The following is a 22,496-nucleotide window of genomic DNA, read 5'->3' as shown; positions in this document are numbered from 1 at the left end:
ATTCGAAATTTCAAATCAGAAATCAGCAGTTTCGACTTTCGACTGATGCAAAAAAATTGAAAGTGAAAAAAATATTTGTAAGTGAAAGTTCTAGTTTTAAAACATAAAAACAGAATAAGGAGAATTGTTTACTCTATTAAAGTTTTTTTTGCTTGTTTTTGTTAATTTTGAATTTTTCAAGCTTCTGACCTCGATTTGGGACCTCAGAATTGTTTCTAATTCCTTGTTTTCTTCCAGTTCCTCCAGTCTTCCAGCGAGTGACCAACAGAGAAGCAGCCTGGGGTCTGGGGCACGAGGGGGACGATCACGAGGAGGAAATGACAGAGAAGAAGGAGGTCGTCTTGGGTCATTCGGTCAGTCTGTCTTGTGAAAGCAATGCCATCCCCCCTCCTAAACTCAGCTGGTACAAGGATGGAAGGAGACTCACGTCTGCGGACGGAGTGGTGCTCCATCCAGGTAAGACAGCTAATTTTTTATTGTATAACTCGAACTTTCTGAAGTTTCTTTCTGTATGAAAGCGGCATACTTTATGGCTTCATCCTGTTAGGAGGTCAGGTGCTACAAATCCCTCGAGTGCGAAAGGAGGACACAGGAAAGTATACATGCCAGGCTGTTAATGAGGCAGGGGAGGACCACATGCATTTTGAACTAGAGATCCTCAGTAAGTCATCACACGTATGTGGTAGCATTTAGTCCTAAAAATGTACGGATATATAATGCTTTCCTTTGTTTTTCATTTCTGTAGTTCCCCCTGTCATCACGAGTACCTCAGAGTTCATGGAGGAGATGGGAGCGGTGGTCAACAGCACAGTGGTTTTACACTGTGAGGTGACGGGACATCCGGCTCCAGTCATCTCCTGGCTGAAAGACGGGCAGCCGGTGCACAAAGACTCTCAGCATCACATTAGCAGTGATGGCACACAACTCCAGGTGGGTTGTTGGTGATTTAGATCCTTCTAGGACGACTCCTTCTTGAAGAATGAACCCTTTTGTCTGGTCCTTCAGCTCCGCAGCGTCCAGGTTTCAGACATGGCGGGGTACATGTGTGTGGCTGAGAATAAGGTCGGGACGGTCGAGAAGCTATTCAGTCTTACGGTGCAAGGTAGGACATGAGTTTACGTCTGTGCCGCAATAAATGCATTTAAGGGTGAAAACAAATTGTCCTCACAAATGTGCAGTTCCTCCTGCCGTAACTGGGCCAAGAGAAGAGTCTGTGAGTGTAATCGAGGGTCACATGGTGTCACTGCTGTGTGACGTCCAAGCATACCCTCCACCGGAGATCGCCTGGACCAGAGACGGGCACCTCCTCCAATTCAGCACCGGCGTCCATATTCTGCCAGGTCAGGACCTGAGTTGTTTGCAGCATTTCTTGGAATCCAATTTTGGCGCTTATATTACATTATTTAATCTGATTTATCTGCACTGCATGAAAGGTGGCCAGATGTTACAGTTGCCTCGGGCAAGACTGGAAGATGCAGGGCAGTATGTGTGCACGGCCAGCAACTCAGCAGGGCAGGACCAGAAGAGTTTTCTGCTCAACGTTTACGGTGAGCGAACGCCGCATGACCCATCTGCGGCTTTATACACACACGATCGGATTTCAAAACAAGGAGAGATGTTTATCTGTAGGTAGCTGTGATCGATGACAGTTCAGGAATTGATTGTATGTGTGTGTTTGTGTAAAACAACAGTCTTGCCCACCCTGAAGCCCCTGCATGATGCCGGGTCGGAGTCCATGACCCCTCAGGTTGGCTCCTCCGTCACTTTGCGATGTGTGGCTCAGGGATTCCCAAAGCCAGAGGTCACATGGTACAAGAACGGGCAGCAACTCGCTGCAGGAAACGGGCTGAAGATGGATGACAACCAGCTGGAGATCACAGGAGTGCAGGTCAATACATCACACACGTGTCAGGCTGCAACAAAACTCGTTTTAGGACTTTGTTGGCTTGTTGCACAGATTGGAGTTACACGTTTATCTTCTCCAGCATGTGTAACACACATGGTGCAGGAACGCTAACTCTCACGGCTTTCTAGATTTCTGACGGAGGCACGTACACTTGTAAAGTGTCTAATGTGGCCGGCCAGGTGGACAGGACATTCAGGCTGGCAGTTCATAGTAAGAAACCTCTGCAGCTTTCAGAAGATACATTTCAGTAGTTTGGGATTTGTCTCACAAAAATGTTTCCACAGTTCCACCTGTGCTTGACGGGCCTCTGAGGGAGTCCTTGAATTCCACCCTGGGCTCCCGTGTGGCCCTGCTGTGTGAAGCAACAGGAGTACCTGTTCCCAGCATCAGCTGGCTCAAAGACGGAAGCCCAATTGGTAAGTAGAATGAAACAATCATGGAAATGTGAAAATCACAGACTTTTGTGACCGCTGGAGTGATGGGATGCTTTTCCAGAAAGCAGTCTACAGTGGCAGTGGTCAGTTCGAGGAAACAGGCTGGAGCTGGGTCCTCTCGGTCTGTCTCACGCTGGAATGTACACATGTGTGGCCAAGAACAGCCAAGGGCAAACACAGAAGGACTATGCCCTCACGGTGCAAGGTAATTACCCTTTTTTATTACATGGCAATGCAAGATCTGGATCACTGCTCCACTCTGGAAGAAATGTCCTGCAGGTTAAAAACATGGAATCCAAGACGTTTTTCTCTTGTTATAAGTGAAAAGTTGTAAAAAGTATAACATTGGATTAATTAACAAAGTTCAGTAAGTTGTTACATTGAAAAATATTAGTTTTTATCAAACTACTGTTTTAACTTGAGTAAACCATCAACTCAAAATTTGAATTGGATTAAAACTAATAATTTTAAATGTAACAAATTACATAGCTTTTTTAATTTAATCCAACGTTTTACTTTTTACAATTTGTCCTGGTAAGACTTCTTAAAAAAATAAATAGTGATGTCCTGCAAGACAACATTTAATGTTGATAATTAGGTATCTTGCTCTGATAATTAGAAATATTATGTCCTAAAATTATTTATTTTGTCCTAAAATAGGTACTTTTACACGTATGTTCATACTTTTTCCCCCCAAAAATATTTACTTTTATCAATTGTCCAAATAACTTTATTTTAGACTAATTAAAATAAGACAAGAATTTCACATTTAAGGTAAAATGGTCAAAGTTATATTTAAATTATGAGTAAAAAAATAAACCAAGTTTGTTGTTGTCACCACGGGGAATCTGCTTTCACTTTTAAGCGAGAAGCCCTTCCTGACACAGCCCTGTGTTTTGTCCGGGCTGGGGACCAGTACAGGGAGTCTGGACTCAGGCATGTTGTGGCTACATAGTTAAGCAGTAGCATGAAGGGTCTTGCCTAAGGACTGGGGGTGTGTATTTTTCCCTCTCACATGATTCGATATATATCTCAATACATGTTCCATGAAACGATACGTAAAAGATTCAACTAAGTTTTTGGCGAAACAATCCAGTCCAATTATTTTCCCCAAAACACTAAAATCTAGATATTTCTTGTTCATATGACATTTAAAGCTATAAATAATAACGCATGGGATTTGACAGAGATGTGTTCAGGTATCGACCTAGAAGAAGCAAGCTTATGATTGGACATATTTTTGTTTGCATCACCTGAGCATTAAAAGACAAACATGGTTAAAAAAAAGGACAGAAAAAGAAACTGAAGTTTCACAAAAACTGATTTTTTCTTGATTTATTTTATACCTTTTTACCAACATATTCTTGTTGTTATCTGGGGTTTTCAAACAATACTGCAGTTGACTTATCAATTCTCATCTATTTTTTACATCTCTAACCGATACTGCTGTTACTTCCACTTCAATTTTTCAATACATATCTAATAGATTTTACTTCCCTACTAAGGGCCCATGCTGGATTTAGCTCCCTACGCCCGCGAGAAGTGAACCCAGATTTACTCATAGCGAGGTCTATACTCAGCTAACTGAGCCATCCTGCTGCTCCAGTTAAAAAATAAAACTAAAACCCTAAATAGTTTCATTAAGATAACATGTTCTCAATAGCAAGATAAAAAAAAAATCAGATTTATTGTTACATCTTACAAAAAATGTACTACTAAGTTAGTTTTGTCTTATATCCAGTGTAATAGGATATTTAAACTAAACAAAGATACTGTATTTCTAAAGTGTGTTTGTGTTGCTCCCAGTATCCCCCACCATTCTAGATTCAGACCAAGCGTCTGACGTGAGTGCCCCCTCGGGAGAGGAGGTCACCCTGGACTGCAGAGTCAATGGAATCCCCGCCCCCCACGTCAGCTGGCTGAAAGACGGCGTGACCCTGGTGGAGTCAGACTCCCATCACATCTCGTAAGCAGTTCTACGTTTCTCTCTCCACCTGAAAGCATCCGGACTCTTTCAGCGCTGTGTAATAATTGATAAACAATTTTCCCTGAAGGTTTGGAAAAATAAAACATGAATCACTGTATATGAGTAAAGGGTGTATGGACGGACAAACGTTTACAGTCTTTGATTGTTTTCGTGATGAACAGCTGGTTTCCAGCTGATAAAGTTCATTGGAGCAAAATCAACCAAGTGTAATACATCTCCTGTATGAGTTTTTCTCTAAAAAACTGTGGCAGGGATCATGAGTAAAATTAATCTTAGATTCAAAGGAAAAGGGAGATTAAAATAAATACATATGAGAAAATAAAGTTTATTTTATGTATTTGTACAGGATGAGCCCCGATGGAAGCAAGCTAACATTACTACGACTTAGTGCTGAGGATTCTGGGACATACACATGCTTGGCTGTCAGCACCGTCGGCCAGGACAGCAAAATCTACACCGTCCATGTTCTCGGCAAGTTTGAGTTTGTTAGTTGTTACCTTTCTCCTTTGGGTTCAGTTTTTTATTGTTTGCTGCATTTGGTTGCCACAGTTCCTCCGTCTATTTCTGATGAGTCGACGGTTCCCAGAGAGGTGCAGGTCACGCAGGACAGCGTGGTGACGCTGGAGTGTCGCGCGGCGGGAAACCCTCCTCCTCAGATCAGCTGGATGAAGAATGGCCGCCCGTTGCTCCTCTCGCCTCGGACACGCCTCCTCTCCGGAGACTCTTTGCTGAGGTGGGGGTCAGACGTTTGCAGCTGTGATGCTTATTTTATCATTTTCTATGAGGCAGTCGTGGCATTTTTTTTTTCTTAAAAAATTAGGATCGCCCGTGTGCAGCTGTCTGATTCTGGAGTCTACACTTGTGTGGCACGCAGTCGAGCCGGTTTAGCCGAGTTAAGCTATGACGTCCAAGTCCAAGGTACATTAAACATCTTAATAAACTTGAAGAAACTCTTTGGATCGACTGGTTTGATTGCGTGCGTTTGCGGTCCACAGTGCCCCCTGGTGTGGATCACGTTGAACCTGTGGAGCCAGTCACAGTCGTTCAGGGATCCCTGGTGACGCTGACCTGTGAGGCGCGTGGGGTCCCTCCCCCCACCCTGACGTGGATGAAAGACGGTCAGCCGCTGTCCCTGCACCGCAACCTGCTGCTGGACGGACAGGAAACGCGGCTGCAGCTGCCCGACGTGGCTCCCTCAGATGCAGGCCTCTACAGCTGTGTGGCCAGCAACCAGGCTGGAAGCAGCACTAAGAGCTTCAACCTCACCGTGCTCGGTACGCTTTGTTCCATTTACCCCTAGATTTTTTTTAAAGCTTTCGTGTAAATAGCTGCAAAAAATCCAAACATTCTGTTTTCTCATCCAGAGCCTCCAAATATAATCAGCTCCAGTGTTCCAGAGGAGCTGACCTTAGCAGTCAATAGTCCTCTAGAGTTAGAGTGTTCTGCAGAGGGAGTCCCACCTCCAACCCTCAGCTGGCTCAAGGACGGCCGTCCCTTGGAAAGAAGCGGTATTGTTCAGCAGGATGGACATTTTGTTCGGATCAGCAAAGTACAGGTAACATACAGAATGAATGCAGATCCAATCAGCATATTCAGTAATTAAATTGCATTCTAATATAATTCAGCTAAAACCAAACATTTTATGTATTTTTCTAATTAAAATTACTTAAAATGGCTAGAAAATGTTTGCAACATCCTTATAAATACAGTTATAATTCACAATTGTGACAGCGTCCATCCAGTTAAATTGTTGTGTTGTGCTTGAAGCACTCTAGATGATGAATGAGTTCTATTTTTAAGGTTGAGGATGCGGGCCTGTACACCTGCTTGGCCAGCAGCCTGGCTGGAGAGGATGGAAAAAACCACTGGGTCAGAGTTCAAGGTGAAACCATCTCTTCTTATGTAGATCTCAACACACAAAAGGCATTGTGTGTCTTCCTCTACTTCTTTAAACTTGATTAGACTAAACAAACAAAGATTTATATTAAAAAAAAAGGTTGTGTGCAGCTTTATACCACAGTATGTCTGCAACTTGATTTACATGCATTATTATTAATAATAATTATGATTCTAATTGGATTCATGACCAAGTTTTTATCTTCTCCTAATCTCTGAAAAATGGCGGTCCTAAGTAATAGTAAGAGAGAGTAAGAGTAGAGGGTCGTGATTTACAGGGTGCTGGGATAATTTACTTCATGGTCAAAGAATCAGAAGAAGAAATTGTGTTTTTAGACAGAGAGAGAAAAGAGGAGTAGAGATTAGAACAACATGATGGAAAGAGAAAAAGTGAGTTTCCTGTGTATAGTTTATAAGGCAGGTTTATAAACAGGAAACAGGTTCAAGCTGATTTATCATGGTGAGGAAGAAAAGAGGAACAGAGTGGGAGTGATACTGAAGGAAGAGTTTGCTAAAATGTTCTGGAAGTGAAATTAGTGTCAGATGGGGTGATAAGTCAGAAGCTTGAAGTTCCAGGTGTGATGCTGCATGATATTAGTGTGTTTTGCCTCTCAGGTAGAATGTGGGCTAGAGGAACAGGGCAATGTAGCAGGAGATGGATGGGTGATGAGATCCAGGGTATCCCAAAAGTGGGGAGAGTGGTGATTGGGATAGACTTGAAGGATATGTAGGCTGCAGAAACAGAGGTGATGAGGAAGGGTTTGGTAAGTTTGGTGGTTAGGACAGGAATGAAGAAGGAAAAATGGTGGTGGATTTTGTTAAAAGAAGGAAAAGTGCAGTGGTGAAGACATTTTTCTAGAAAAAAAGGATGGACTTTGGGTGACATAAGATTGGAGGGAGAAGTACAGAGGTCAATTCCATCTTGTGCAGATGTAATCTAATGACTACCAAGTTTTGCCTGGGGAGAGTGTAGCTAGACATTACAGGATGGTGGTGTGTTGGATGACTCTGGTGGTGAAGAAGATGAAAAGGACAAAGGCAGAGCTGAGGCCTTGAAAAAGTAAGCTGAAAAAGGACGAGTGTTTTTTGGTTTTTAGGGATTAAAAAACAGTGTTTGGGAGATCAAGAGACTGTCCCACATAACTGGACAGCTAAAGTGATCACAGAAACTGAGAGGAAGCTAGTTGTGTTTCATCTGGATAGAAGAAGGCAGATAAGGAAGCTTGGAGATGGAATGATGAAGTTCAGTATCATGCTTAGAGGAAAAGGTTTGTTGAGAAAAAGACAGACATTAAGAGGACAAAAGGCAGGAGTAGAGGGAAATAGTGTGCAGGGTAAATGTGAAGGTGGGAAAAGCCTGAAGTGTTCTGGTGTCCATTAATAAGAACAATGGAGATTTGTGGAAACTATAAAGAAATGAAGCTGGTGAGTCACCATGTGAAGTTACGGGAGAGAGTAGTTAAAGCTCAGCTGAAGTCATCTTTTTTCACTTTAGTAAACCGATATTAGTCTTATATTTGTTTTGCCTGAACTGATTCACCATGTCGAAGGTCTTATTTTCTTTGTGTGCTTCAGTCCCACCAACGCTTCTTGGTTCTGGCGATGTGAGAACGTTAACAGTTCCACTGAATGGGCACATGACCTTGGAGTGCCTGGCTGACAGTGACCCCCCTCCAGAAATAGAATGGTACAAGGATGAAGTCAAACTGCAGGTACAGACTGGAAATATATCAAGATTACTTTGAACTATTTGCTCACACAAACATTCCTTCCTTATCTTTGTGTTCATCAGTTGGGTGGTCGTATCCAGCGACTGGCAGGTGGTCAGTATCTGGAGATACAGGAAATGAGGCCTGAAGACGGCGGGCAGTACAGCTGCGTTGTTACCAATATGGCTGGAAGCAGCAGTCTCTTTTTTACTGTGGAAATTGTCTGTAAGTCTTACTTGGATATGTTACTTTTTCCAAGGTATTCATTTTTAAGTGTTTTAAGTTTGTGTAAAAAGGTTTGTGCTTTAATTATTTTCCCTGTGAATATTTTTTAGAGGAGATTTCACTGTAGATGCATATTAAACTAGAATGAAAACTCTTTATTAGTCTCTTTAGTGATGTATGAAGGCTGTAAGTTGCTTTTAGAATAATCTAAAGGAAGTCAACGTGTAAAAAATGAATTTAACAACTGCGTAAAAATGAATACCTTTCACATTCTGTGTAGATATTTTCCAATGTTTTAAACTAAGACTGACCTCCATTCAGAGGAAATAAAACTGATACTACTCTGTGTCCCTAGTACCGCCTGTAATAAAGGAGAGCAGTTCTGTGGTGACGGTACATGTGGACCAGGATGCCGTTTTATCCTGTGAGGTTGAAGGTGACTCGTCCCCTGCAGTCATGTGGAGAAAAGATGGCTTCCCTCTGCCAAAACATAACGACAAGTATGATCAGTTGAAAACCATATTGGCTCTATGTGATTGTATACTTTACACACTGATGTTTATGGTCATTTCTTTCAGATACACTGCAATGTCGGAGGGTAATTTGCATATTCACCGAGTCCAGTTAAGTGATGCAGGTCGATACTATTGCACAGCCTCCAACCAGGCTGGCTCAGACCACCAAGCAATGGACCTTAGAGTATTTGGTAAATCTGTAAAATCTCAACAAAATTATTATTATTTTTTTTTAACAAATTTGAGTGTAAATGAAGGGCCTATTGCTGTACCTGATCTAATCTGCTTTTGTTAAACCAGTGGGTCCTTCCATCAGCCCGGGTCCATTTAATATAACTGTAACCACTGGAGTCAGAGCTGTGCTGAGCTGTGAAGCAACAGGGATACCCTCACCAAAAGTTACCTGGAAGAGGAATGGCACTCCTCTTGACGTCAGTCATCATCCTGGAGAATACAGGTGATTAAAAAAACCTTTAAATGTCCAGGATATTGGCATTCTAAAGATTTAATTCGTCTGGCTTTTCTCAGGTTGTTGTCCTCAGGATCTCTGGTTCTGTCGTCTCCATCAAGTGAGGATGCAGGTTATTTTGAATGCACTGCAGTCAATGATGTTGGAGAGGAGCGTAGGGTCATTGAAGTCATCCTGCAGGGTAATGATTGGACTTTCTTTTTACATGTTTGATTGAATTGATTTTCAGCAATATAAAACGGTATTTTATTTCTCTGTAGTCCCTCCATCTATTGAGGACGATGTCACAGCTATCAAAGCTGTGAAAATGTCTTCTGTGGTGTTGCCATGTCACGCACAAGGTGAGCCTCAGCCTACTGTCACCTGGACAAAAGGTGGAGCCAAACTTGGAGCCAGAGGAGGAAGTTACCGTGTTCTTCCCACTGGTAAGAGCTCTACATCTTACTGTATGTTAAGATGCAATAATGTAGTGTCATTTTTTCCATCATATCTGTTCTTATTTTTATACAGGAGTGTTGGAAATAACTTCAGCCTTGCCAAGTCATGCAGGCAGATACACATGCTCCGCCCGTAACCCAGCAGGAGTGGCTCACAAACACGTCTCTCTAACAATACAAGGTAACCTCTACTCAACCAAGAGACAAATGTGGAAAACATGCAAATCTAATCAACAAGGGGCTCCTTTTTCACTCAGAGCCACCGGAGATCAGGCCGATGGCAGAGGAAGTACAGGCGGTGTTGCATCATGGTACTGTTCTTCCATGTGACGTTCAAGGACTCCCAAGACCATCGGTCACCTGGCAAAGAGAAGGAGTTCCCATAGCAGCAGGTTTTTGATAATAAAATATGCCTTTCCCACTCCGATCATTTTTTGATCTAATTTAAAAGGGTTCCTAGTGGTCTTTTAATTATGATTAAGCGTTTTTAGCCAAAACAAAAAAAAAAATACTCTTGTTTTCTAGGACGTAGTTTCTGCAGAGCGGCAGTAGTTCTTTAGAATTTCACTTCTGAGTTTTAGAGTGGAGTAAGGCTGCCCCTACTTCCCATCATCCATCTGTTTACACTCTCTCCCTCTAACTTACAGCTCCTCACACCTCTATACTAACATTATCGGTGCAACAAAAATGGCGAGTAACATCAGAACTATCCAGTTGTACAGTTTTGAGCCAGATGCTACTCAGCTCAGCTCCAAAAGCCACGCCCCCTCAGAGGAGATTTTGGAAACAAAGGCTTCAGATCAACATCAAAAATGCCTTTTTAAAGACATCTAGGCTGTGGGACTTTGATTAAAAACTTCATATTCATGATAATTTTAAAGAGAATTGTCATAGAGGGACTTTAACAAAATGTAACTGCAAAGACATTAGTTACCACACTATAAGCTTCTCCCCCCATAATGATTATTCCGGGCCTTTATTTTGCTCCTTCTCTTTTTGTATCTGCTGCAGGACACAGGCTGGCTGTGCTCTCCAGCGGGGCTCTGAAGTTTTCCCGCGTCACACTTGGCGATGCAGGAACGTACCAGTGCGTGGCGAAGAACGACGCCGGTGTAGCTGTGGCAAGAACCAAACTGGTCCTTCAAGGTAGACTCTTCCTCATGCTGTAAATCTTTAGAGCTAAAGTCATTATCACATGTGGAAAAGTCATTCTAGTGTGCCAGATGGTTACACCAAATACATAAAAAAACTATTTTTGGTGTTTTATAATGGCAGACATCTGTTCTGATGTGTTGTTCTTTCCAGTTCCACCAGTGCTGAGCGTGCCCAGAGTTGAGTACACAGCTGTGTTAGGTCAGCCAGTCAGTCTGGAGTGTGTGGCGGACGGGCAGCCGCAGCCCGAGGTTACGTGGCATAAAGACAGGAGGCCTGTTGCTGACGGCGCTCACACACATGTATTTTCCAATGGAACTCTGGCCATCACTTCCACCCAGCGCAGCGATGCCGGTTTTTACACGTGCACTGCCAGAAATGTGGCCGGCAGAGCCAGCCATGACATGAGGCTGCAGGTTCAAGGTTGGTGAAGACTTTCAACAACTTCCAGTCATGTTTTGCGACTTCTACAGTACAAGATCTGTGCGTTTGATTTCAGTGCCACCGATGATTCCTCCGGTGCAGACGGAGCTGTCGGTCGTTCAAGGCTTCCAGGCCCTTCTTCCCTGTGCCGCTCAGGGTTTTCCAGATCCCAGAGTATCGTGGGAGAAGGACGGTGCCATTGTTCCCAACCTTCCTGGCAAGTTCACATTCCTCAGATCAGGAGAGCTGATTATCGAGAGGGCAGAGGTTGGTCTTACCGTCGTTAATAAAAAAGTCTCATAAAACCGCATTTACAGTTTTGGGCGGATGACTCAGTTTTGAGGGATTTCTTTCTTCCCGCAGCCAGGAGACGCAGGTGTGTTCACATGTGTGGCCACAAACCCCGCAGGCTCTGCCAGACAAGACATTCGTCTGTCTATCAACATGAGGCCTGTCTTCAAAGAGCTGCCGGGTGATGTAACCTTAAACAAGGGGCAGAGCCTGCTCTTATCTTGTCATGCGCAGGGAACACCTCCTCCCGTTATCTCCTGGACTGTCAACAACATTCCTTATGAGGGTACCTTTTTTCTTTTTTTTCTTTTTTTATAAAATAGCTGCAAACTGAGACAATTTCTCCTTTGTCTTGGGTGTTTTGCTGCAGGTCTAGAAGTCTACCTGCTGAGTAAATCTAACAGCAATGATTGAAAATGTTTCAGGAGGTGTTGTGGATGAAGCCGGCAGGAGCTCGGTCATCGTTGAGAATGTGACTTTGAGCGATGCGGGGACGTACGTGTGTGTCGCTGAAAACAGCGTGGGAGCCATCCGAGCGCTCTCATTCGTCAGAGTGAGAGGTGAGGCTTTGCTTTTCACCTCTTTTAGCCCTCTTGTGATATTGATTTTAGCATCACCGCCTGTCCTCTGGATTCTCAGAGCCGCCGGTATTGAAAGGCGAGGCCCACACCTCCCAGACTGTCATCCAGGGGGGCTCCGCCAAGCTGGACTGTCCGGTCCATGGAGACCCCAGCCCGGTGATCCGCTGGCTCCGAAATGGAAGCCCCGTAGCGCGGCTACTCCGAATGCAAAGCCTCCACAACGGATCTTTGGTCATCTACGGCATCACCGTAAATCCATTCATCCATTTTTCAAACCTACTTTTGGGGGTCACGGGATCACAGGAATGATCTTGTCCTGGATTGACCCCATCTGTGCATAACTTTATAAAGTAAAGAATTCAGACTTGAATGATTGAAGTGTTGTTGTGTCAGCTTTACTTCTGTCCCAGCATCATCTGAATGTCCCCTACATTCAAAAACATGGAGCGACCGTCCTACAGTGTCCTCCTTCCACCCAAATCCGATTCAGTTCAGCCGCATAAGCTAACTGTATTAGCAAAAGAGGGGAAAAAAAACAACAGAAGGCTGGATGTTCCCAGACTCTGCCCCTTTTTCCTTTGCCTCTAACCTTGTTACGGTCTCTTTCTGCTGCTGTAATTGCACCGCCTGCAGCTGAGACTCTCTCACAGATGGATGACTTTGCTTCCCACAGAACTCTAATGTGAAATCTGCCTCTCCGCCTCAGTAATATCTATCATGACAATTCAGTGAAATAAATTAGATGTCACATTCAGGATGTCAACGTTCTTTCCTGTACTGTCAAATCTCCTTTTTTTAAAAAGTAAAAAAAAAAAAAAGTTTTGTTTTGGTTTTTGATGTACTTATTAGTACGAAAGTATTATGGAAGACAAAGTTGTCATTTTTGTTTATTTGATTTACAGACTGCAGATGAAGGAGAATATCAGTGTGTGGCCGAGAGCGAGGCTGGAACAGCTGAGAGGACCATCACTCTCAAAGTTCAAGGTCAATTCAGCAGTTACACTGTTTTACACATTTAAACACATTTTTCCCAAAAGACTGTCGGCGTGGAGGAAACCCGCCCCTACTTCCCGCCATGCATCTTTTTACATGGTCTCCCGCTAGCTTACAGCTCCTCACAACTCCAACCTTACATTACCAGGGCAACAAAAATGGCGAGCAATATTAGAGCTCATACAGTTTTTAAACAAGATGCCAGTTTAGACAATAAAAATAAAGGTGCTTGTGGCGAGCCGTTGTAGCTTTTATTTTTAAGTCTGCTCCTTATTCACAATGTAAATAAACAAATAGTCAGGAATGCAATTTTAAGCTTATTTTTATTTATATATGTCCCCCCTTCATCCCAAAAAAATGATACAAGAACATGTTAAAAACCAGTGGCGTACTGTAAGGGCCTGCAAATCCTTCAGGGAAGGCCTAAAATTATCTGAAAAGAAGTTACATGTTTTTTTATACATATACATTTTACCAAAATATATTTTAGATCATTTCAACTCTTCTTTCAGCTTCTCTTACAGCCCTACGCTCCAGCTTCGCTGCTATCAGACAGTTTTTTTCACATGAAAGTTTCTAACCAATCAGATTTTAGCCCTCACTTGTTGCTATGTTCATGAGTCTGACTCAGGCTCATACATTCAGAGCTTCAGTCCTCACTTCCTGTCATAGTGGCAACTTTCAATAAAAGACACTACTGGTTAAACCACAGCCATAAATGGAATAAGCGCGTTTTACATTAGTTCAACCAATCAGAATTTTAGTGTCCATGTTGTTTAATGAGAACGGAAGATGAAATAATTGCCTCTGATTGGATGGTCAAAGCTTGCGCTACCAAAGCTAACTTCTTCTGTACTTTGTTTTAGGCGGTAGGCAGTAGCTGCACTTAATTTTTGTTTGAACTGTTCACTTTTTTGATTTAGTTGCGGATTTATTGCCTATTCTTAAGATTGACTTTTTTAAGATTGGACATCGTCATAAAAGGCCGACCAATTCCGAAGCTAGCCTGTCTCAACAGGAGAAGGATTTGTCCGCCACTTTCAACCTCCCAGCATTTCATTCTGGGTAACGGAGTTTTGTGGCAATGATGAGCGACAAACAGGCCAGAGAACAGAGAACGGCTGCTCCAAATGGAATGAGCAGCATTATCGACAGCTTCACGGCAGGGATTGGGACAATATCGTTTCCCAGACAAAAAACAGCTTTCAAAACCATGAAAAACTGGTGTTAGAAACCTAAAATAGTTAATATTAACGAGGATAGTTTTGGCAGAGGAAGACTGAAGGCTCAGCTCTGAAATACACGAACCGGCACTGTGAAAAACACAAAAAACATGATTTTCATCTGTGGATTTTTAAGCTTTGAGCTGTTTTTTGCAAACCGTTGTGTTTCAGTCAATGGAGGCTACACCAGTTGGGGAGAGTGGGGTCCATGTAGCAGCAGCTGTGGGGAAGGCCTTCAGGAACGAGTCCGATCATGCAGTAAGCCAGAACCGGCAAACGGAGGACGACCATGCAGCGGTCCTAGTGTTGATACCAAGAGATGCCATGCTGGACTGTGTCCAGGTAAGATTCATTCATTTTCTTTACACATAATCCACTTTAAATCATTAGTGATCGTAGTGAACCTAAGTTTTTTTACTAAATCTCTATATTTTTTATGTTTTTTGGTGAAAGGTGAGGTTCCACGCCGAACGAGAGGCAGCCTGATAGGGATGATGAATGAGAGAGAGTTCGGGGTGTCCTTCCTGGAGGCCAACATTACCGACAACGTGGACGAAGGCAGCAGCACTTTACAGGCACGTCTGGAAAACATCCCCCCCTCTGTGGGTGAGTCACAAAACGTCCTGTGGGTCAAATACTTCAAAAGAAGAAGTCTTACAAAGTTTAGCTTCGCTTAGTCACAAACTTTAGTGCAATCAAAACTGTGGTTGCATCACAGGGCCCCTGCTGCGGGTGCTCGTCTCGGTGTTCACTCCGGTCTACTGGACCACTGTGCTGCAGAACGGAGCTGCCAGGAATGGCTACTCCTTCACACAGGGCCACTTCAGGCAGGAGTCTCAGCTGGAGTTTGAGACTGGTGAGCTTTGCTTAACGTCACATTTGTCATTTCATTTTCCAGTAAACTTATTTCATGTCTTTAAATGTTTTATTGAGACTTTTAAAGAGATTTGATTTATGTAGCTGCTCGTTAAATGACTAAACTAGTTTATTTTTGGTCCAAGTCTGTGACTTTGATGGAAACTGCTAAGAAAACAGAGTATGTTCTTTCATATGAGAGCAGAGTATGTGAAATGGCCAGCAGGTGGCAGCACTATCTAGGTTTACATGACTTTATCTGGTCTATCACAGGGGAGGTTCTTCGTTTGACCCAAGTTGCTAGAGGTCTAGACTCTGAGGGGGTTCTGCTCATCGACATTGTGATAAACGGATTTGTTCCTCCATCTTTATCATCGTCTCACCTGAGCCTGCAGGTGAGTTACTTATAGTCTAACCTAAATAATCCTTTGGAAAAGCAATAATTCTGATGCTTTTTGAACTGTCTCACGTGATCTTGTTCTGCAGGAGTTCGATGAATCATATGTTCAGACGGGCCAGGGGCAGCTGTATTCATGGTCCTCTCAGACCCATCAGAGAGGGGGGAGCCCCATGGTGCTGCGCTGTAATCACACCATCACTTATGAGGGCCAGCAGGAGCGGCAGGGCCCTCCGCTCCAGCTGCTAAAGGTCTCCGGGATGAACAGTGTCTACAACATGTTCACTCTCACTTTGGACTTCCACATCACTTCCAGCCTCATCATTCCAGATGGTTATGATGACTCTTGCCCCAAAGGCTTCACTCTTGACGAAGCCTCCTACTGTGCCGGTAGAATCTTTTTCCTTTAGCAGAGTTTCACTTCTGTAATTGTTAATTGTGATGTTCATCATTGTGTGCTCCTATTAGATGAAGATGAGTGTGCGCTGCAGTCCCCCTGCTCTCATTCGTGCAACAACATCATGGGGGGGTTCTCCTGCTCCTGCCCCTCTGGTTTCACCATTTCCACAGAGACCAACACGTGTCAAGGTGAGATGAAAGATGGAGTTTTAACTATTTTCAGTTGAAAGACCAACTCCTTTTTTGGGTTGTGGAGAAATATCGATTTGGCAATATATGGCGATATTTCCTTTTGTAATATTTTTATTAAAAATGCTGACAAGACAATATTTAATTAATTATTAATGAACATCCTTCAGCATCTTACTTTTGTTTTTCACCTCAAACCCCGACTGGTAGTTGTCAGGTCAGCACACTGAGCCTCTCTGAGCAGCTCTACACCACGACCAAAAAAACAACAGCAAGATCTCACAAGAACCACTTTATGTTAAATGTTCAATCAGCCTCGCGGTTGTTGTTGTTAAGAGACATGTACAACTTAGTTTTTATTTAGGATGTGTATGGAACGGAAACTCTGTGCCATGTTGCTGCCAGGATCATATAAAAACATGGATTGCGGTGTTTCGTAGCAGCTAAGATAAGAACGTGTTGAAGCAGTGCAGCTGCACTGCAGGTCATGCACGGAGATTCAGTCAAAAAGGTGTCGGCGAAGCAATCGAAAGTTCTGCTGAACTTCACAGCAAAAGATTCAAAATTACAGAAGTACACTTTTGGGATATATCGCGATATGTAATGTATTGTGATGCTTATCGTATCTCCAGACTGAAACATTGCACACCCCTAATTTTAAACGCATTTTTAAATCATTTTTTTCAAGTATTTTAAGTGGGCTGCACGGTGGTGCAGTGGTTAGCGCTCTTACCTCACAGCGAGAAGGCCCCGGTTCGAATCCCGGCTGGGACCTTTCTGTGTGGAGTTTGCATGTTCTCCCCGTGCATGCGTGGGTTTTCACCGGGGACTCCGGCTTCCTCCCACCGTCCAAAAACATGCTTCATAGGTTGATTGGTGACTCTAAATTGCCCCTAGGTGTGAATGTGGGAGTGGATGTGTGTGATTGGGGCCCTGTGACAGACTGGCGACCTGTCCAAGGTAAACCCCGCCTTCGCCCTTCAGTAGCCGGGATAGGCTCCAGCACCCCCGCGACCCCGAAAGGGACATAGCAGTCAGGAAAATGAATGAATGAATGAATGAAGTATTTTAAGTGTTTTAAAAGCAGTATTTTTCAAGTATTTGTAAAGCATTTTAAAATCATTTCAAAGGTTTTTTTTTCAAGTATTTTAAAAGTATTTTTCAAGTTTTTTAAAAACATTTTAAAATGATCTTTCAAGTATTTTAGGAGCATTTTAAAAGCATTTGGAACATATTTTTCAAGTATTTAAAAAGAATTTTAAAAGTATTTTAAAATTATTTTTTTCAAGTATTTTTCAAGTATTTAAAAACCATTCCCAGTGGTCTTCTATTTATGATTATTTCATTTGTAGCCCAAATAAAATAAGCGGTGCCATTTTCTAGGGGCATAGTTTCTGCAGAGCATTAGTTCATTATAAATTCGCCTGTGAGTTGGAGGACCAAGCCTTCCCCCACTTCCCGTCATCTGTTTACATGCTTTGCCGCTAGCTTACAGCCACTCATACTCCCTGCCATCATTACTGATGCGACAAAAGAAGAAATACTCACAAATGCAATGTTATGCTTAATTTTCTTTATTTCTGATCTCCATCATGAGAAAATGCCACAAGATCATGTTAAAAACACAAAAAACACAATTTTCATCCAATATCTTGCCAGGCCCGTTAAACCTCTTGCTTCTGTTTTCATTTGAATCTTTCAGATATTGATGAGTGTTCTCAAGGCTCCCACATGTGCCACTACAACCAGCAGTGTGTGAACACATTGGGCACTTACCGCTGCCAGGCTAAATGTGGAGCCGGGTTTAAGCCCAGCATCACTGGAACCATCTGTGAAGGCAAATCTCTCATTCCGCTCTAGCAGTCATTCTAACAAATGAATTGATTTTTTTTCACATGCTTAAATCTATATTTCAGATGTGGACGAGTGCCAGGAGTCTGCCGTCTCCCCGTGCCAGCATCAGTGCCTCAATACTCTGGGCTCTTACCGCTGCGTCTGCCATCCCGGATACCAGCAGGCTGGACACCGCTGCCTCGGTCAGACTGATCAAACATTGATTGAGGGTCAACAGAGAAACATTTGGGCAATGACATTTCAAATTGGGCTTTTACAGACATCAACGAGTGCATGAGAAACATTTGCCCGGCTCACCAGCAGTGCCGCAACACCGAGGGAGGATACACGTGTTTTGACAGCTGCCCGGCTGGGATGACCACAGCAGAGGATGGAGTCTGTGTGGGTTAGTGCCTGTCACCTTATGTATACTGGATTTATCTTTAAAGCACGTGTCAAAGTCAAGTCGTTTTATTGTTATTAATGGTCCGATGTTCTCTTGCGCTCATTTCTAACGTATGAAATTTTGACAAAATATATTTTTATGGATAGTAAAATATTGAAAGTTATTCAATGCTTAAATTGAGTTATTCTGGAATAATATTCCTGCCTTTTTAGTTGTCATAATTATGTTAAAAAGTTAAATTTTTTAAGTTTTAAAAATTGGCTTTCTGCTAGCTTTTGCCATTTTGTAATATTTTTAGGATATTTTGAAGTTTAGCTACATGCTACCTGTTTTGGCTAATTTAGGATTTTCTCTTTTTTTTAGGCTGTTTTGGAGTTTGGCTAATATTTACACGCTAGCTGTTTTGGCTGATTTAAGCCTTTTTTCAGTTTTTTAAGTTATTTTGAAGTTTAGCTGTTTTTTTAGCTACATGCTAGCTGTTTTGGCTAACCTAAGTTTTTTTTAGGCTAATTTGACATCAGTGGCGGGCCGTGCATTTCACACCTAGGCCTTGAGTAGTGCTCCATCTGAGTCAATCCAACCCTCATTAACTATTTTATGGCAATAAAACTTCTAGTGCAGGTACAGCTGCCACACACACCAAAAGCATCAACAATAACCTGATAAAATTTCAATATTATGTAGGGAGATAGAAAATTTTACTCACCAAAAATCCAGATTATTTAAACACAAAATCCATCCTTTCTATCCTCACGAAGATTTCGATCACTCTGTCGTGCAGAATCCGTGCGTTTCGCAGATAGAAAGTGTTCCGTGGCTGTGATAAGCTGGAAAAGGCTGCATGTGGGAAATGTTCTGGTATTCCTGAAGCCTCTCGTGGTCCAGGAGGGAGACAAACATCAGTTTTTGTGATCTTGAAATCAGGTCTGTGTCTGGAAAATAATATTGTCGGTAGTGCGCGCGAGGATTTTGCGCTGCACGCGCCCGTGGTGCGTTCAGGGGCCTCGTAGATTTCCTTGTATCAGCTTCTCTCCGGCTCAACGGAGTCACGGAACTCCTTCACCCGTGCCAGACAAAACTGTGCCACAACTTTACCCAGACATTCATTTTCCACCAAAAATCAGACGATGAGACGCTTTCCACTGGCAACATCTTCAAACCTGACACGCCGCTCCTCGGCACCTGTGTCCGGCACATAACGCAGAACCAGAGCGAGCTGCAAGCTATCCAATCAAGGCTCGTGAAAATGATGACGTTTCCGTGCCCCTGCTAGAAGGCCTTTGTGTCGCCAACTCCAAATCTGATTGGTTGAAGCAACAGTTTGGTCGACAATTATTTTATGCTACAGGGCCCGCAGAACTGATTGTGAAGGCCTCCGGGCAGATTTCTTTGACCCTAGCAACAAATGGTGCTGCAATGTGATTGGTTAATGCTTAAATAGGAAAATACACGTCTGGAAGCAGCGCGACCAGGGAGACAGCAATGAAAGGACGAAGACAGAGCACTTGGAATTATAGAATACGTATTCACGGAAATAAATAATAATTAATATCAGTCTGTGATTCAGATATTTTTAGGCCAGCAGAGAAGGCCTTGCAGGCCCTGACGGCCCGCCACTGTTTGACATTTAGCTAATATTTTAGCTGGCTATCACCGTCAGCGTTTTCAGCCAATAACGTCATTGTTTTCAGCTATCAATTTCAGCATCTTCAGCTATTAGCACTAGCATCTTTAGCAGCCAAATTCAGCTTACAGCAGTCCTACTATCATTATTGCAGTTAATGCTACATATCTAGTTCATAATTATGTAAAAAACTTACGGTTTTAAAGTTTTAAAAATTTAGTTTTAGAGTGTTCAATAAATGTTTATCCTGTTCGGCCCGCAATCTAAGTTGTGTTTTGGATTTTGGCCCCTTGTGTGCTTTAGATAGAGAAGCACATGGACTAGAATGAGCAATCTGCTAGGGGTGTAACATATTTTTTTTGCAAAAATTTGATTTATATAATAATGTATGGTTCACGACGTGATTCAAAGTCAATATATTTTCATTTTGAAGGATTCACTGACTTAAAATCAATCCAGGACATAATTAGCAAAACAATTAGCTAGTATGACTCAGAGATAAATACCTGAACATTGCAGGTGAAGTATTCCAGATTCCTTTTATTTCTTAACACATTGGTGTACAGAGCAGGACAAAAGAGGAAATTCTGTGTTTTCCTCTGCTGTTTTTCAGATATTGATGAGTGCCAGGATGGGAGTCACATGTGCCGCTACACTCAGATTTGTCAAAACACCATTGGTGGTTATGCTTGCATTTGTCCAAGAGGCTACAGATCCCAGGGTGTAGGGCTTCCATGTCTTGGTAAGACCTTTGTTTTGCCTTTTTAATGAAATATCTCCAATTAAAAGAGAAGTAAAACGGAATACTCTCTCTTTTTTCCAGATATTGATGAGTGCCTTCAAACTCCGAACCCCTGTGCCCACCAGTGCCGTAACGTTCCCGGCAGCTTCAGGTGCCTCTGCCCTCCAGGGACCGTGCTGCTCGGGGACGGGCGCTCCTGTGCCGGGCTGGAAAGAGGGCAAACTTTTACTAATGGCACTCGAGTCAGGGCGAGACTCCGCCCACAGCTGGTGTCGTCTATTGGCCGGCCAATCCTGTCTCGTTCTAACGGGGTTTCTCGAATTACCAGACAGAGCTGTCCCGTAGGGTACACCAACAGAGACGGCTCGTGTGTCGGTAGGTTTTTGTCAAAAAAAAGCAGCAAAAAAAAGGATGAAAAATATTTACAATATTTTCTGCACAGATGTGGATGAGTGCCTGCTGAGGAAACCGTGTCAGCATGAGTGTCGCAACACCGTTGGAAGTTTCCAATGTCTGTGTCCCCCAGGATACCAGCTGCTGCCCAATGGCAAAAGCTGTAAAGGTTGGAGTTTCCTTTAACAGTCTCCAAACTAAACAACCCTCAGTCTGTCCGTCTGTCCACTTTTACTGCTAACTTCTTCTTTTTTCTTTTCCTCAACATCAGACATTGATGAATGTGCTGAACAAGGCATTCAGTGTGGACACAATCAGATGTGCTTCAACACTAGAGGAGGGTACCGCTGTCTGGATACACCCTGTCCTGCATCCTACCAAAGAGGGGGCACCCCTGGGTACATTTTACCACTATAATGTTTGCAACTATAAAGTCTTTGAATTAAAGTGACACATTTTCTCTTTTTAAAGGACCTGTTTCAGGTCTTGCTCCGCGGACTGCAGCACAGAGGGCTCCCTTCTGCTCCTGCAGTACAAGCTGCTCACGCTCCCCTCTGGCATACCAGCCAATCACAACGTGGTACGACTGTCTGCGTTCTCAGAGTCGGGCATCCTGCAGGAACGCACGTCCTTCACAATACTGGAACAGGAGTGGGAGGCGGGAGGCGCGGGCCGGGTTTTTGGCATCAGAGACGAGGCGGGCAGAGGGATCATCTTCACCCTGCGACACCTCAGCAGGCCGGGACTGGTGCGGCTCAAAGTGCAGGCCACCACTGTCTCGCTACAAGGTCGCATTACATACCAGAGCATTTTCATCATCTACATCTCCATCTCGGCATACCCCTACTGAGCTTCATGAGGGACTCTTGAGGAACAAACAGAACATTTCACCAAAAAAAATTAACTATGCAAACAAAAATGCCCTAATAAAACTTCAAAAGTAAAAAAAAAAATAAGGAAAAAAATAGGGTCCCTTTTTTCAAGGCATTCTACCATTTTTTACGCTGTTATGAATGATAAAACATTGATTTTTTTTACTCTAACATAAAATGAAGCTCATTGCCCATCACATGGAAATATGAATGCAATGTTTCCCTGTTATTTATTGAAGTCATTGAACACATCACTGGTTTAAGCCACCTTCAGTGACAGGAGGTAACATGGATCTACTGTTGTTGCATTGGCACGTTTATGCAGAAGCTTGTGGCTTTCCTGCCAATGCATAACCTTGTTTAATCGACATTTTTTTACTCTCTATACTAAGAAATGGTGCTATTCTGAATGTAAATGAGTGTGGTGATTAGTGCTGGTGTTACGAGAAAATAAAAAAGGAGTCTGCAGTGTGACATAAGTTTTAAAACTTCAGTTTTATTTTTATTCTGCAGTTGTAAAGGCTTCCGGAAACTCAGTTAAAAAA

The 22,496-nt window shown here is 43.0% G+C and overlaps 1 protein-coding gene across 2 annotated transcripts in view; it reads left to right on the top strand.

Annotated features, from left to right (window-relative positions):
• The window catches only part of hmcn2 (hemicentin 2), a 56,419-nt gene extending 34,375 nt beyond the window's left edge, over nucleotides 1-22,044 (top strand). For both annotated transcript variants that reach the window (XM_036213635.1, XM_036213634.1), the window contains 47 exons: nucleotides 238-456; nucleotides 548-661; nucleotides 746-930; nucleotides 1,006-1,102; nucleotides 1,179-1,340; nucleotides 1,434-1,547; nucleotides 1,692-1,888; nucleotides 2,035-2,116; nucleotides 2,191-2,322; nucleotides 2,402-2,545; nucleotides 4,147-4,306; nucleotides 4,674-4,798; nucleotides 4,877-5,060; nucleotides 5,148-5,245; nucleotides 5,323-5,601; nucleotides 5,692-5,882; nucleotides 6,128-6,209; nucleotides 7,799-7,935; nucleotides 8,016-8,157; nucleotides 8,513-8,657; nucleotides 8,736-8,863; nucleotides 8,973-9,129; nucleotides 9,201-9,322; nucleotides 9,402-9,566; nucleotides 9,652-9,759; nucleotides 9,836-9,970; nucleotides 10,590-10,724; nucleotides 10,884-11,153; nucleotides 11,230-11,420; nucleotides 11,517-11,730; nucleotides 11,870-12,004; nucleotides 12,084-12,274; nucleotides 12,928-13,009; nucleotides 14,413-14,583; nucleotides 14,695-14,847; nucleotides 14,960-15,097; nucleotides 15,370-15,491; nucleotides 15,583-15,883; nucleotides 15,962-16,081; nucleotides 17,784-17,918; nucleotides 17,998-18,117; nucleotides 18,195-18,320; nucleotides 20,558-20,686; nucleotides 20,768-21,061; nucleotides 21,129-21,248; nucleotides 21,351-21,477; nucleotides 21,551-22,044. In XM_036213635.1, the coding sequence (XP_036069528.1) occupies nucleotides 238-456; nucleotides 548-661; nucleotides 746-930; nucleotides 1,006-1,102; nucleotides 1,179-1,340; nucleotides 1,434-1,547; nucleotides 1,692-1,888; nucleotides 2,035-2,116; nucleotides 2,191-2,322; nucleotides 2,402-2,545; nucleotides 4,147-4,306; nucleotides 4,674-4,798; nucleotides 4,877-5,060; nucleotides 5,148-5,245; nucleotides 5,323-5,601; nucleotides 5,692-5,882; nucleotides 6,128-6,209; nucleotides 7,799-7,935; nucleotides 8,016-8,157; nucleotides 8,513-8,657; nucleotides 8,736-8,863; nucleotides 8,973-9,129; nucleotides 9,201-9,322; nucleotides 9,402-9,566; nucleotides 9,652-9,759; nucleotides 9,836-9,970; nucleotides 10,590-10,724; nucleotides 10,884-11,153; nucleotides 11,230-11,420; nucleotides 11,517-11,730; nucleotides 11,870-12,004; nucleotides 12,084-12,274; nucleotides 12,928-13,009; nucleotides 14,413-14,583; nucleotides 14,695-14,847; nucleotides 14,960-15,097; nucleotides 15,370-15,491; nucleotides 15,583-15,883; nucleotides 15,962-16,081; nucleotides 17,784-17,918; nucleotides 17,998-18,117; nucleotides 18,195-18,320; nucleotides 20,558-20,686; nucleotides 20,768-21,061; nucleotides 21,129-21,248; nucleotides 21,351-21,477; nucleotides 21,551-21,929 (7,457 nt within the window). In that variant the 3' untranslated portion in view covers nucleotides 21,930-22,044. The remainder of the gene's footprint in view (nucleotides 1-237; nucleotides 457-547; nucleotides 662-745; nucleotides 931-1,005; nucleotides 1,103-1,178; nucleotides 1,341-1,433; nucleotides 1,548-1,691; nucleotides 1,889-2,034; nucleotides 2,117-2,190; nucleotides 2,323-2,401; nucleotides 2,546-4,146; nucleotides 4,307-4,673; nucleotides 4,799-4,876; nucleotides 5,061-5,147; nucleotides 5,246-5,322; nucleotides 5,602-5,691; nucleotides 5,883-6,127; nucleotides 6,210-7,798; nucleotides 7,936-8,015; nucleotides 8,158-8,512; nucleotides 8,658-8,735; nucleotides 8,864-8,972; nucleotides 9,130-9,200; nucleotides 9,323-9,401; nucleotides 9,567-9,651; nucleotides 9,760-9,835; nucleotides 9,971-10,589; nucleotides 10,725-10,883; nucleotides 11,154-11,229; nucleotides 11,421-11,516; nucleotides 11,731-11,869; nucleotides 12,005-12,083; nucleotides 12,275-12,927; nucleotides 13,010-14,412; nucleotides 14,584-14,694; nucleotides 14,848-14,959; nucleotides 15,098-15,369; nucleotides 15,492-15,582; nucleotides 15,884-15,961; nucleotides 16,082-17,783; nucleotides 17,919-17,997; nucleotides 18,118-18,194; nucleotides 18,321-20,557; nucleotides 20,687-20,767; nucleotides 21,062-21,128; nucleotides 21,249-21,350; nucleotides 21,478-21,550) is intronic.
• The last annotated feature ends 452 nt before the right edge of the window (nucleotides 22,045-22,496 follow it).

This window comes from Oryzias melastigma, linkage group LG9 (genome assembly GCF_002922805.2).
Source record: "Oryzias melastigma strain HK-1 linkage group LG9, ASM292280v2, whole genome shotgun sequence".
NCBI classification, from domain to species: Eukaryota; Metazoa; Chordata; class Actinopteri; order Beloniformes; family Adrianichthyidae; genus Oryzias; species Oryzias melastigma.
This window is presented reverse-complemented; position numbering and strand designations above follow the sequence as displayed.